General features: G+C 44.4%; 2 protein-coding genes across 55 annotated transcripts in view; both read right to left on the minus strand.

Annotated features, from left to right (window-relative positions):
- The window catches only part of MADD (MAP kinase activating death domain), an 83,312-nt gene extending 80,717 nt beyond the window's left edge, over positions 1–2,595 (minus strand). For all 49 annotated transcript variants that reach the window (XM_083459578.1, XM_083459577.1, XM_083459605.1 and 46 more), the window contains exon 1: positions 2,453–2,595. The gene's annotated coding sequence lies outside the window, so the exon portion shown is untranslated. The remainder of the gene's footprint in view (positions 1–2,452) is intronic.
- Positions 2,596–2,972: 377 nt separating this feature from the next.
- The window catches only part of NR1H3 (nuclear receptor subfamily 1 group H member 3), a 31,824-nt gene continuing 20,483 nt past the window's right edge, over positions 2,973–14,313 (minus strand). For 4 of the 6 annotated variants that reach the window (XM_083461316.1, XM_083461314.1, XM_083461315.1 and 1 more), the window contains 7 exons: positions 12,861–13,127; positions 11,886–12,094; positions 10,816–10,995; positions 9,866–9,965; positions 8,938–9,051; positions 7,352–7,446; positions 2,973–5,570 (listed from right to left, as the gene is read on the minus strand). In XM_083461316.1, the coding sequence (XP_083317442.1) occupies positions 5,424–5,570; positions 7,352–7,446; positions 8,938–9,051; positions 9,866–9,965; positions 10,816–10,995; positions 11,886–12,094; positions 12,861–13,127 (1,112 nt within the window). In that variant the 3' untranslated portion in view covers positions 2,973–5,423. The remainder of the gene's footprint in view (positions 5,571–7,351; positions 7,447–8,937; positions 9,052–9,865; positions 9,966–10,815; positions 10,996–11,885; positions 12,095–12,860; positions 13,128–14,313) is intronic. The other 2 variants (XM_083461317.1, XM_083461318.1) reach the window with 2 other exon arrangements.

A 14,313-nucleotide genomic window follows, 5' to 3' on the forward strand; every position in this document is an offset into this window, starting at 1 on the left:
CAGCAAAGCAAAGCAGTAAGCTCCACTGAAGTCAATAAAGCTTGCTTCCCAGTAGACATGTTGAGGATTGTGCTGTTAGAATGTTTTTGACACATGGCCGAAGTCTCAGAATATTTTTACATACTACAAGGCCTCTTGGTGAACTATTTTACATACACAATAAACACTTAATACAAATTTTAGAAATTGACCATTTTAACCAGTGTTGTATTTTGCATTTGTGTTACAATTACAAAAACTACCAAGGCTCACATGTGAAAATGTCCTTAAGCCAGTAGGGGGTAGAGTTTTGTCTGCTCTGGCCTGTCTTTCACAAATGCTGTCATTCACTTTATGTCAAGTAGACAGATGGGACAGAAATCTAAATAAATATGCTTTAAAGATCTCAGCAACATTAGCAAGCAAATCCTTGGCAGAATTTCCTATCAACATTCCCACCATGTTTAATATACAGCCTAAAAGTATTTGTTTTCAAGAACACACAAACATTTTATCATACCAAAGGAGACACTTGATGGGGGTGCATTATTCTGGTCAGAATTATTGAGAGGCTCCATCAGATATGGATAACTAAAGACAATAACTATTCACTGTACATCAGAAACACATAAATAACATGCTGTGTAAGGGGAGAAATGCCAACTAGATGGTTCTGATGAGTTCCTTGCTTCTGCAAAGAAACCATGAAGAATGGACAGTTTCTGCCACCTCCAAGGCATCACCTAGTGATGATCAGATCCTAACAGATAAATGGTATTCTTAAATTAATTTTGATCCTATTTTATATTATTTTGATTGATCTACAGTATGTTACTTTTATTGTGTATTTCTTTTGCAATATGTGTTAATGTTGTTCACCACTTTGGGGTGCTTTGGGCCCAAAAGCATTGCAGAAATGATCACCAGGAAAATGAAATCTATCTGAGGAGCTCATGTGTACAGAATAGATGCTACTCTTTTAGTTGAACTTACAATGTGTCACCACACAACCCTTCATTCTTTAAAGCACACATTCTCCTCTTTCAGATTGTTTCAACACTGGGAGGCCAGCTGCTTCAAAAACCACAGTCCCTTAATAGATGCTGTAATTTTCCAGCTAGCCAAACTCGACCCCCAAAAATGCAAGTCAGAAGCAAACAAGATCGATCTCCCAACACATTATTTTGCAAGGCACAGACAGCAAAGACAGACTCTTCATTTCCGTGTGGAATGTAAGCCGACCCCCGGGGCCTTGGGGACGACATACGACCCCTCCGCGGGTGTTGTTGGGCCGAAGAATAGTTGGTCACAGCAACGAGAGCCGCAAACTGCATTCTATCTCTTCCCTCGATCTCTCTCTCTCTCTCTCGTGACCTTGGATAAGCATCCACCCGGAGCGAGTCCAGGAGAGCAGCTGCAACGGTATCGCATCCCCGAAGGACAGGAGAGATGGATCCACAGAGCAAGGACGGGGCATCTTTGCGTTGCAAGCTCAGCCCAGAGGAGGGATGAGAGGGGGGCGTAAGCCACACAAATCACACCAACATCAGGCACTCGCCCTCCTAAACCCATCTATACGCACATAACACACACATACTGTGTTTTCGTGTGTGGCGGGTTTTTGTGTGTATGTGTATACACCCACACACCCCCACACACCCCCACACACTGTACACACATACAGTGGTACCTTGGGTTAAGTACTTAATTCGTTTTGGAGGTCCGTTCTTAACCTGAAACTGTTCTTAACCTGAAGCACCACTTTAGCTAATGGGGCCTCCTGCTGCGGCCGGAGCACGATTTCTGTTCTCATCCTGAAGCAAAGTTCTTAAACCGAGGTAATATTTCTGGGTTAGCGGAGTCTGTAACCAGAAGCGTCTGTAACCTGAGGTACACACACATACACTGCTCCAGTACCTGCCCTCCTAAACCCTTTTATACGCACATAAACATACACACGCACAGTACCTGCTGCATCCCGCTAATGCCCTAAGCTTTATCCCTTTATCCCTCCCTGCCCCCCCCCGCAGTTCCCCTCCCCCCTCCCCATGCGGCTGCGCCTCATCCAGCGCCTGCCAATACTTCTCTCCCCCCCACCTTCTCTGCGTCAGCCGTCGGCACCCCCCGCCCGAACGCCTTTCAGTTCCGAGCCCCCCAGTCGTGCCTGCTGCCCTCCAACACCCGCGCACTCCTCCGTCCTCCCCTCCCGGCCCACGCGAGCTCCGCGCGCCCACCTGCTCTCCACCGAGCAGCCCCTCAGCCCAGGCGCCACTGGCTGCGTATCCCGCCGCCGCCGCCTCAGCCGTCAGGTCCGGTTCTCTTCGCCGCCACCCCGACGCAAGCGAGCGCGCCTCCTCTGCCTTCCCCACAAACCCTCGCCGCCTCTCAGCCCCGCATATGTCACAGACAGGAGGCCGGGCGGCGCCCCATTATCCGCTTCCCAGCCGTTAGCGCGAGGCCTGCTCGCCTTTACCTGTCAGACGAGGCCGCCGCTGTCGCCTCCTCCTCGCGCACCGCTCAGCTCAGCCCCAGCCTTAAAGCCGCCTGGCTCCAGTTCCGCATCAACAGCCCGGGGAGGAGCGAACCAACAAGCCGGAGGAGGGCGGGGAGCGGGAGGTGGGAGAGCCAAACCATTCAGCCGCTCGCAGGGGGAGGGCGGGGCGGAACGCAACCAGGGAAAGCGGCGCGAGAACCGAAAGCGGCGGGAAGAGGCGCTGCGGAGTCGCTCGCTGCTGAGAGCCTTGAGAGCGCCGTGGCCCCCGGCCGGGCCCTGCAGGAGGGGGTCGAAAAGCGGCCAGAGCCGCGTTAAGCGACAAACTCCCCCCCCCCCCGCACGCCACTATGTGGGACAAGGGCTGTTGAAAGAGGCGTTATAATGAGCACGAGCAGGGCAACCAAAGAACCATTTCAATCCAAAGGAGATGCCACATGTTCTCCTCCCCACAAAAAGCAAAAACCCGCTACCCAAAGATGCGCACATTTAACAACGGTCGTTTACTAACAGTGAACATTATGTATTAGTTTTAATTCTTTGCATAAACATTAGCATTTTGCAAACAGTCAAAAATACAGAATTAAACGTAAAGGATATTGCAACAGCAAAGTTATATATAAAAAAACAGATTTTACAAATTGTTACAAGTGCTTTATAGAGTGAGTGAAGGCCAATGGAAAGAGACCAACCTCAAGTGCAAAACAGACACAAGGCCGACACCATAGGCATGGCACTTGCTACAGTCAACAATCACATTGGTTCATGGGCCCAGGCGCTTAGGATGGTTGCAGGGCAAGCAATTTAAATCCCAACAAAGGAAGCACATACTACCGCAGTGCCAGGGAATCGCAGATTTAATTCCTGGCATAAATTTGTTTCTTCTAGCGAACAGAAGGATGGGTGTTTTTCTTCAAGTAAGTTAATCCTCTATGCAAACTTAGGTATGCTTAAGCATATTGATTGGGTGTGCCTAACTCTGCATAGGACCAGGCTGAAAATATTCAACTATTTATAATGGGTATCAACCTTAAAGGAAAGTCCTTAGATTAAAAACTTGACACATTTAAAGACGAGAAGGAAGGATTATAAACATACACCTCAAAATAGATTCAGGCCCCTTTCTTTTCTCAACGTAAACTTGGATCACACATGCAAACTTATTTTTCTTCCTGAAGATATCTTAGGGCAGCAGAGGAAAAGATTGTTTTGTAAGACAAATTTGGAGTGAAGAATCAGGTTGGAGGGGAGAAAGTTCTTAACTCTTTAAATACCTGCCATTTTTTGCTGCAACAGTTCTCCAGTTGCTTTTCTTTCCACATGGGGTCCAGAGACATAATTTACCCTTATAAACATTATGTCTGGAACTTTATAGAGGAAATGGCTGGTAGGGAGGGGAGTTGCAGCTGAAAATCAGTGGGAAGGATAAGGGTTAAGCACCACCAATTCTGTTCCAAATTGCCTTTTTCAAGGTGTCTCTTCTCTTACTAAAATAGACATCAGTACCCACATTACACAGATACCCAAGTAATGTTTGATACTATTACAACATACATACACACCCACTGTAAGCTCATACAGATAGCTCAAAATACAAGGAAATGGAACATTCTTGATCCCTGGAGTCCAGGCATAGAGACACCTTCCCATGCAGATCTTTCCTGTCCACATGACTGAAGGAGTAGTACAAGACATGACAGAACATACAGCTGGCATCCCGAGCTAACCACACAAATCTCTTAGATTTGTGTCCTTGGAATGTTCCTCTGATCCACCTGGCACAATATGCATTCCCCACAAGCCAAAAAATAATGAACTAGACATGTTCATATAGACACAACCTTCTACGAAATCATTTGTCATGTTTTCATGTTTATGAAACCCAAAAGGAATACAGGTGCAACAAATGGTATCTACACAGAAACAGTATGGCAAGGAACAGCACTGATCTCCACTATGCCAAGACCACGTCTGACTGTGGGCAAGAGGGTTGATAGTTAAAAAGCAAGCATGCTGCTCAGTGCAGATTCTACAGGTAAGATGTGTCCCATGTTGAAGCTATGCTAATCTGCAAGTTCACAAACTTTATAAGGGCCACTTCACAGATTGCTCATTGAGACTGCAGTCCTATGTGTAATCAACTGAATGCAAGCCACACTGAACTAAGCAGGACTTTTTAGTATCTGTATACAGGATGGGGTTGCACAAATGCATGTTGTGTGCACATGTGATGTACACCTTCACATTAGAAGCAGCTGCATAGCAGGGATTGGTTATTGGGCATGGCTCCCTGTGCATTTTTGATATACACATGAATGGCCCTAAAATACCAGTGGTGGTATTGGGGGGGGCACATAGGAGTTGGGAAAAGAAATATCACTGAGTTTTCTATGATACAGCTACCCTTCCAACCTTCAGAGCCCCTTTGAAAAAGTCAACAAAATTGCATTATGGTTACAGGTTTCGGGGGGGGGGAATCCATCAAGAACCAAAAACTACTCGAGACTGCCAGAAACCTCTATGAATGAGAAAATGTATTTAGAATATTCAGTCCAGACAACTCCCAGTAAACTAAACAAACTGGATACATAATGGGGGCAATGCCTCTGAAACCCTGAGGGGTGTGGGTGTGTATATGACAGGTCCTTGAAATTAAACACAGGATAAGTGCCTGAAGAAGGAGAGCCACTGGAGAAATGATTAGGGTAGGTTCGTCATCTCTACTACATTGAGGTGTTTCAGTTGTTCCATTTCTGGAAGGCATTAAAATCAAAGACTCAAGCAATAACTGGTCCATCTCAATTGCCTTCTGCATTGTTTCAGAACAAAGAAACCACAAGACCATAGCCCTCTGCACTGAGCTCCAGTGTTTTGGAGAGGGGAGGACAGCTTCTGGTTAGCAACAGTCAAGGATGGGGTTGCTTCAGCTAGCTGGTGCATGGGGACAGTGTGGTCATTCATTGACATCCCAAATCTCTGAAAGAAGGGGTGGCAGCTTCTTGTCCTGCAGCCGAAGAGCAAACACCTGTTCAGAATGGACGCTACTTAGAGTCCGAAGACTGACCAGTTTCATTAACATCCGTGGGAACATTAGATGATCCTGCAAGGTCATATGCAAAAGGACAATGATATCAGTCAGAGCCAAAATCTGCTTCAGTCTCAGCTTCTCATCAGCAAAGCAGGACTACTAATGACTTGCTCCCATGGTAATAATATTTCAAGGCATTTTAGATATCAGCGTAATTAATAATGTTAAATCTAAGCCTATGCCAATCAGTTCAATTGTAAAATGACTAGGCAACCTCATAGATTGCAATGCACTGTGCCAAAGAACCCCAAGCTCCTTGCTCAGAACAAATTATGCAAATCATGGGCATTTGCATGAACTGCTTTGCACTCTTTGCATAATGAATTTAAATCTTAGTATTTGGGTTTGGTTTTTTTTTGGGGGGGGAGGGGGAAATGGTACCATCAAGAACTGGAGAGTTAAATGACAAAGCAAAAATCAAAGGACTACAGGGCAGAAAGCTGAGAATATAAAACTAGGAGCAATTATATTGTGTACTAGGAGGCTTGGACAAGAAACAGTATTATGTTCTGTGCGCTAAAAATCCTGTTCAAGACTTGTGTTAGCTTCCAGGCCTTCAAGCAGCACATTTCAATCAATTCTCTCTCCCCATCCCCCAGCAACTACAGTTCAGAATCAGAACTGTATTATCTCCCAAAACAAGAATGTCTAACTTCTGAGCCTTCCAGGTGTTGTTGAATATCCATGAGCCCATGTCAGCATGGTCAATAGCCAGGAATAAAGGGAATTGTAGTCCAGCAACATCTGGAAGGCCACTCCACCCCTGGCCCATAAGACAGTTAGACAGCTCCACATCGGGAAGGTTCCCCAAGATCTTGAGGAGCTGTTGAAAGTGCTAGCAAACGTAACTTCCTATAGGTAGTTCCATATAAACAGGAGGCAGATAGAGGTTGTACAAGGCTGCATAATGTATATAGGATTGCCCATTTCTAAGGGAGTCTAAGCTGTCACAGAATGTGCAGTAGATGCATCTCCTAATCTACAGTTCCTTTAGGCCACCTTCATTTTCTGCACATGTAAGGATTAACTTGTTATAGAAAGCAGAAGCATATGGTGGCTGAAAAGGCAGAGGGCCTTCTCGGCAGTGGAGCCTGCCCTGTGGAGCACCCTCCCATCAGATGTCAAAGAAATAAATCACTATCTGACTTTTAGAAGACATCTGAAGGCAGCCCTGTTTAGGGAAGTTTTCAATGTTTGATGCTTTATTGTGTTTTTAGTGTTCTGTTGAGAGTCGCCCAGAGTGGCTGGGGAAACCCAACCAGATGGGTGGGATATAAATATTATTGATGATGATTACTGTGACAATGGAGCTGAAAGCATCTCCACTAAATATTTGCTTTCTCTCCTCAAGCTCTTAAAGAAAGGAGCACTCTTTGAGTAAGCCCCTCATTTTTTAAAAAAAAAAATTAGATAGCAGGAAAGGAACCAAAGTTCAATAGCAGCACTACATACAGAAAGCCACAGGTGCAACACTTGGCATCTCCAGATAAAAGGATTTCAGCTAAAAGGGCTGGGAAAGATGTTTGCCTGTGAGCTTGCAGTGCAGCTGCCAGTCTGAGTAGGTATTATTATTATTATTATTATTATTATTATTATTATTATTACTGAATTAGACAAGCCAATGGTCTGATTCAGGATAAGATAGATTCCTATGCAAACAGAATCATTTGGACATACAGTCCAAAAGACCAATCAATACAACTTAAAAAACCCCGATAACTTTAATCTCAGTAGTATTCTGCACACATATTTTTGGCAATACAAAATGATTCAGAGCTCAGCCAGACACTTACGTTTGGTCTGTGGATGCAAATGTAAGAATGAAGGGCTTCTACATAGGTATGCTGCAACCTTTCCACCAGGGTCTGGTCTTGAACATTTGGCCGGTCTGCCAATAAGCAAGACAAAAGGTTCATAGGTAGCTGAATGCAGACTAGTCAGACTGAGGCTAAAATCCAAATACTCAAATCCACCAAGCCCTTTCCCAAAGTCTGGCTCCACAACTGTCCATGCGCCCTACAGCTTAGACATGAACAGATTCCTGTCACGTGAACCATTCTCTCACACCTGCTGGGTTTTATTCATGTTCATTAAGAACAAGTATTTAACTCCCACCAGTGTCAATGGAAGAAGCAAATGTTGTGAGCTAGGCTGCCTCTACCTTATAAGGTTATTGTTGTTGTAGCAGCAAGTTTTATTTCATCGCGACAAAGTAAAATATCAATAGAAAATAAAACCCAAGAGCTGAAAAGATTGAGATAATATATATGAAGGACTTTGAACATTCTGAAGTTCAGTGAAACATGGAGAGGGGGGCTCTGACCCTCCAGATGTTTTTGGATCATAACTCTCATCAGTTTTGACTATTGGCCATGGGGCTATGGGGTTGAAGGGAAATGTAGTTTGGCACCATCTGCAGGACCAAAGGTTGCCTAACCCTGCTTTACATTATATTTATCAATGAGGAGAACTGCTGAGCTTTGGCTAGATTTTTTTTAATTATTATTATTACTTTCAGCAATACTTTTCTCTGTATCAAAGCATCCAGAAAACAACATTAATAATAAATTTTTTTTAAAAAAAAAAAGCATCCAGAAAACAAAACCGGAGAAATATTTTCACTGTGACATCCTCACCCAACTCATATATTTCCATACACTTTCACACAACTGGGGCTTAGGTGTTTATGTCTTCGGGGGGGGGGGCACAGAATCAATGGGCCAAATTCTGTAACTCCAAAAAGTGAACCAAAGCTAAGCCACTTCATATATCCATGTCAAGACGACTTGCTTCCCTGCCCCCACCACAATATAGGACAAGAGTCACCAGCATAGTTCCCTCCAAATGCTGTTGGACCACAACTCCCATCAGCCCCAGCCGGAGATCAGCAGCTATGGGAGTTATAATTCAACAACATCTGGAGGCTACTGCACTGGATACTGAAGAAATAGGAATACTCCCAGGCCATAAAGTGATTACTATGTCTTCCACATTCCCTATTTTTCATCAGAGGCTTTATGAGCATCTTTTACTTCTCAACCCACTTTTAGGAACAGATGTATAGTCCCCATGAGAACAATTATATTAAGTGGGTTGTTTTTCTATCATATTGTCACAGTGGACTCTTTTGGAGAGTCAGGAGGTTGACAAGTTATATATGTCACGACTTCCATCTGGTTCTTGGTATGTTCTCGGTATGTTTCAAAGACCAATGATCCAGAACATTAATTCACAGCACAACTTATCCTTCAGCATCATCATTAGAATCTTACTCTATGCTATATCTATGTGTGTTTCTTTGTAAGAAAATGGTATTAAGCTCCCACATACAAACTCTTATTTTTTTTGATTCAGCAACATGAGCTCCCAGGCTTTTTACCTGCAGAAAAAATGCTGATAGCAATTAAAAGTGCATATTCAGCATCATTGAGTTGCAGTTCATTCATTCCCTTTGAAAATCCAAAGATGGGGTTGATGAACTCAAACTGAAGGCCTGGGAGGAAAAGACAGCAAGCAGGAAGTTAAAAGTCGACATTGCTTTAATGTAATGCCAAAATTTAAAAAAAATAATAATGAAGGCATTTTGAATCTTAATGGTGCTCTATTCTTTCCCATGTTTTTGTTCAGTAGTTGCTACCTTATATTCATGGCACTGTGACACTAGTTCCAATTAGAGTAACTGTAAAAGCTAGCCAGTCCTGCTTAATTTTAATGAGTTTTAGTACAGTCATGGAATCGTAGAGTTGGAAGGGACCCAAGAGTCATGTAGTCTGACCCCCAAGTGGTTCTCCATCCCATTTGAAACCATACCAGACCCTGCTTCACTTTGCAAATGTGCTAACGGTTTTATTGCTGTACCACTAGGAGTCCTAACTTTGGTATTTTAATGTTTGTATGTTTTAAAGTACAGTTGTAATTTTTTATTGATTTTCTTGTTTTGTCTTCTTGTAAATTGCTTTGAGGTTTTTAACAATCAAGTGGTACGTAAATGTTATTAAATAAATAAAATAGCGAAACAGAACCCTTTAAGCCTAAAAAAAATAATACATATTTTCAAGTACAAGAGAAATCAAACCCCACTGGAATCACTTGGGAATTCCAAAAGCAGGATAGAATGAACCATGGTGGAAATTTCCATATTAAAAGGTGCAGCTGAGAGTAAAAATGCCAAGTTAGAGCACTTAGAGCCTAACTTCTTTTGGAGCAGAGTCTGGACTTTGTTTTTTTTCAGCATTAAAAAAAAAGCTGCCCACAGTGAAGAAGAAGAAAAAAGATCTCCTTGATACTCTAAACTGTGTTTAGCTCACCAGCTTTGGCAAAGTCATCCCGATTATAACTCAAGTCCTTCAAAAAAGTGATGCATTCTGTTTCTGGATTGTAGCGCCGAGATGTCTCCAACAGCATCACCTTAAATGTAGAAAACAGAAGTCATTAAACGTCTGGCAATAAACTAGCAGGACACATCCCTCAGTAAGATAGTCATAGTGGCATGAGTCTTATTAAGTGCTCACAGAAGGGAATTTTCAGACCTGCTCCTTTTCTTACTATGTCAAGATTTGTGGCCTGCAAGGGAAAAGGCAGGCAAAAGTCAGGTCCAGTTAAGTAGGTCAAATTACAACAAGGCAGGTCAGGTTACAGTAAATTGGGTCCGGTTAAGTAGGTCAGGTCAAAGTCAGTCAGCTCAAGACAAATCAATTTACTACTAATTTGGTCATGGTAAGTTCCAGTAAACAGCAACCAGGACCATGGACAGCTCCAAATGAGCTGATGTAGAAGAGCATTGTCTCAGCAAAGAACCAGGTGTCACATGAAGACTTTAAAATGCTCCTGAGCATTTTAAAAATCTTTACTATCTAAATTACAATTTGGTGGGCAATTCCTACATTTGATTAATCAAATTTACTCACTGTTTAATGCCGTTGTTACAGGAAATGGGTATGACACCAAACCCATCCACCTCAATAGGAACACCTGCCAAAGTGGTCCTCTGTAGCTGCCTCTTCTTGCAGTGGCAATCGAGGTGCCTGCCATTCAATTGGGGGCAGATGCCAGTAGCGTAGCTAGGCATGGGTGGGGTGGGGGCCGTAGGGCACAACAAGGGTTTGTTGGGCGGTACGGGAGTCTGTTGGGCGGCACGTTGGCTGGGCACATTCTGCCCTGTCCTGACAAGCTTTCACCAGCCAGGTGTCACCGTTGTTTATGACTGCAGTGACAGCTGCCATTCCTTCTGATGAGAGCAGTAGGGTGTAGGTCTTACCTCTATTGTAGAAGTCTTCAGAAGAGCAATCTGGTCTTCCCTGGTGAGCTCCAGGAAACCTGGCAACTGCTTTGCAAAGTCCACAATCTCCTGTACAGAAATGATTGCCAGCTCCGTAAAATGAGCAAAACGCTGCTGTCGTGCTTCGCGGTGAAGAGGATCTGAAATCTGAGGCCACGGCTGAAGTTTTCATGGGAAAGCCATGGGGAGAAAAGGAAGAAAGAGTCTGATAAAGGTTGGAAGGGAAAAGCAGAAAGTCTCCTGAAATGAATGAGAAATATCCTACTTCTTCTACATCATCTCATATCTCTTATATAGACCCAATCCAAACAGCCCCACTATTCTTTCCTGCTCAGCAGTCTGTGGCTAGTTATTCTAGAACCCCCAAAGCCACATGATCCATGGTCAGCACCTTAAGTCCACAATTCCATTGGGCATCAGCATTCTGACCCCATCTGCTCTAAGGTAAAAACAAACTCCTCCCAGGGTCTACAAGCTTGGGACATGCAGGACCCTTTGAGATCCATGAGAATCATAGAATCGTAGAGTTGGAAGGGATCCAAGGGTCCCTTGGAAGAGATCCAAGGGTCCCTTGGAAGGGATCCAAGGGTCCCTTGGAAGGGATCCAAGGGTCTAGTCCAACCCTATGCAATTCAGGAATCAATGAGAAGTACAGTCGTACCTCGGAGGTCAAACAGAATCCATTCTGGAAGTCCGTTCGACTTCCAAAATGGTTGACTTCCAAAGCACGGCTTCTGATTGGAAGCCACGGAAGCCCTGTCGGACGTTCGGCTTCCAAAAGAACATTCGAAAACCGGAACACTCACTTCTGGTTTTTGATCATTTGGGAGCCAGAACGTTCAACTCCCAAGGTGTTTGGGAGCCAAGGTATGACTATATCAGAAAATGACACCATCCCTGTTGAGTATGGGATATCCCCCCCACCCCACCCCTACATACAATTTGATGAACGTGCCAACTTAAAGTTATTCAAAGGGGAGCTTTACTGAAGGTAGGCGAGGTCTGTTTTCTCCCTCCAGTTCAGAGCCCCACCTAAACTGTGCTTTTACCGTCACTTTGAGTCTGTCTGTGAAGGAGCGCCGATTACACTGCTGTTGAGCTGCCACAAGCTTTTCTATCATGTCAAGCTGCTCCGGTGTCATTTTAGGAGGGGTATTTGGGGGGGATAATGAGCTCTGGCGCACAACTACCATCCGAGATTGATCGTCCTCCTGCTTCTTCAACTTCTTCAGCTGGATTTGTTCTTCAGAGAGAACACCTAAAAGTGCAGCACAGAAAGGGAGAAGTGAGGGGACAGCTGGTTACACGAAGTACACAATCACTAAATTAGTGAAAGCTTTGCTACAGGATGGAAGCAAAGTGTCTCAACATTTATTATTTCCTAGGTGGCAACTCCACATTTGGGGTTGGCATCCACCTCATCAGCTTGCCCTATACTGACAAACTCACCTTTTATTTATATGGCTCCTATACAAGCAGCCTATTCACATTTCATGCACCAACAAAAGATTACGCAGGGCAAAATCAGGTCTCCTGAGATTTTCTGCTCTCTCCTCCCCCCCTTTAAATACAACTTTCTAGATCTCGTGGCTGTGAAAGATTCCCACCCCCCATTGTGTATGTACAGCTGCCTAAAGGCATTTAAAGGCTACACTGAATGTGCCCTTCATATATCTATCCCTCTTCATATTTCCTTGCAATTACCTGCTCATCCCCTCACCCTGCTTGAGATTGCCCATCTTTTAACTTGCCCAATGGACCTAACTTAGTCCCGTTTGTTTTAATTGGTCTCTGAATAAAACTTGGTTGAATACCACCCTCTGAACTCAGTGAAAATTGTAATATTACATTTTCAACTTAAGCAAATATTATTATACAATTTCACACTTTTTCTGAGCATACGCCAGATTCTATTAACATATAGTCACTGATTTTTTTTATGCGTAAGATGGACTATTGCAATAAGGAGCACCTTATTGCTCCTACACATTCTCTGGCCTCACATCCCTGCTCTTGTCACCTACATTGCTCTCGCATGCCTGCCTCGTGGCATTTGCGCAACCGGCACTCCTGACACTTTCGCCGCATGTACATGTCCATCTCACACCTGCCGCCATTCTTGCAAACATACTGGGCACCCTTGATGACACTGCGTCGGAAAAAGCCCTTGCAGCCCTCGCAGCTGAGGACATTGTAGTGGAAGCCTGAGGCCTTGTCACCACACACTCTGCACACCTCGTTGCCAAGCATCTTGGGGGCTGGCCCCTTCTTCCTTTTCAGAGGGGGTGTTTCTGTAAACACAGATAAGGATGAAAGGGGTGGGGAAAGAGAGGCTGTAAGATTTCATCCAGAAAACAAAGGAAGACCATGCCTCACAAGGCAAATTATAGCAGTCCTTCCTCGCATAAGGCTGAGCACAGAGAAATCTCAAACTCCACATCTCAGTCCAATAAAAGCACATAAGGACCTAGGCCGAAAGCAGGTGCAGATTCTTCCTCCTCTAGTTTAGCAAAGTCTTTCTCACACAGTTCTAGAGCCATGGGGTTACACTAATATTTCTCAGAGTCAATTCAAACAAGAAAACATAACAATTAAAAAATATGTGTAATACCTCCACGAACGTCCGCCTCGTCTAGCGTCCATTCCGGCAAACGTCTGCGGCAAACCTGGAAGTACCAGGACGGGTTACTTCCGGGTTTGCCCTCACGCATGCACAGATCCCATTCACAAAACAAGGTACGACTGTATAAGCATGCAAACAAACCCTGTGACAAGTGTCCTGAACTTCCTCTTTCAGGAATAAGGACTTGCCAGAACCGGACAGCTAATGCCACACGGTCTTAAGGTTCTGAGGTATGGAGTGTGAGGAAGGGCAAAATAGGTAGGAATTTTACACTAACTACACTTTACACTAAAAGGTTTGCTCTCCTAACATGGTTCAGAGTTTTTTCTGTGAGCCAGTCACCAGAGGGCAGCATTGTTCCTTCCTCCTTAGCTGAAGTCAGCTATAGCTTTTATGAATGGCTGAGAAAGACATTGGGTGGGATTCACCTAAGGAATCCTGTCAGCAGAAGCCTTGAGCAAGGACTTCCGCTTGCACAAAATATCCCCCCCCTTCCTGCCCTGTCTGCCCCGAAATTGGCTGGAAATGGGGTAGGGAGAACCCCCAGAAGAGTGTGTGAGGGAAGGAAGAAGAGGAGTTTGGATTTGATATCCCACTTTATCACTACCCTAAGAAGTCTCAAAGCGGCTAACAATCTCCTTTCCCTTCCTCCCCCACAACAAACACTCTGTGAGGTGAGTGGGGCTGAGAGACTTCAGAGAAGTGTGACTAGCCCAAGGTACATATGCAGGTGGAGGAGCGGAGACACGAACCTGGTTCACCAGATTACAAGTCCACCGCTCTTAACCACTACAGCACACTGGCTCCAGACAAGGAGACAAGGGCTTGTTCCATCTAGGAAGCTGAAATGTTTG

Source organism: Podarcis liolepis (assembly GCF_965112155.1).
Source record: "Podarcis liolepis genome assembly, chromosome: 1".
Taxonomy (NCBI): domain Eukaryota; kingdom Metazoa; phylum Chordata; class Lepidosauria; order Squamata; family Lacertidae; genus Podarcis; species Podarcis liolepis.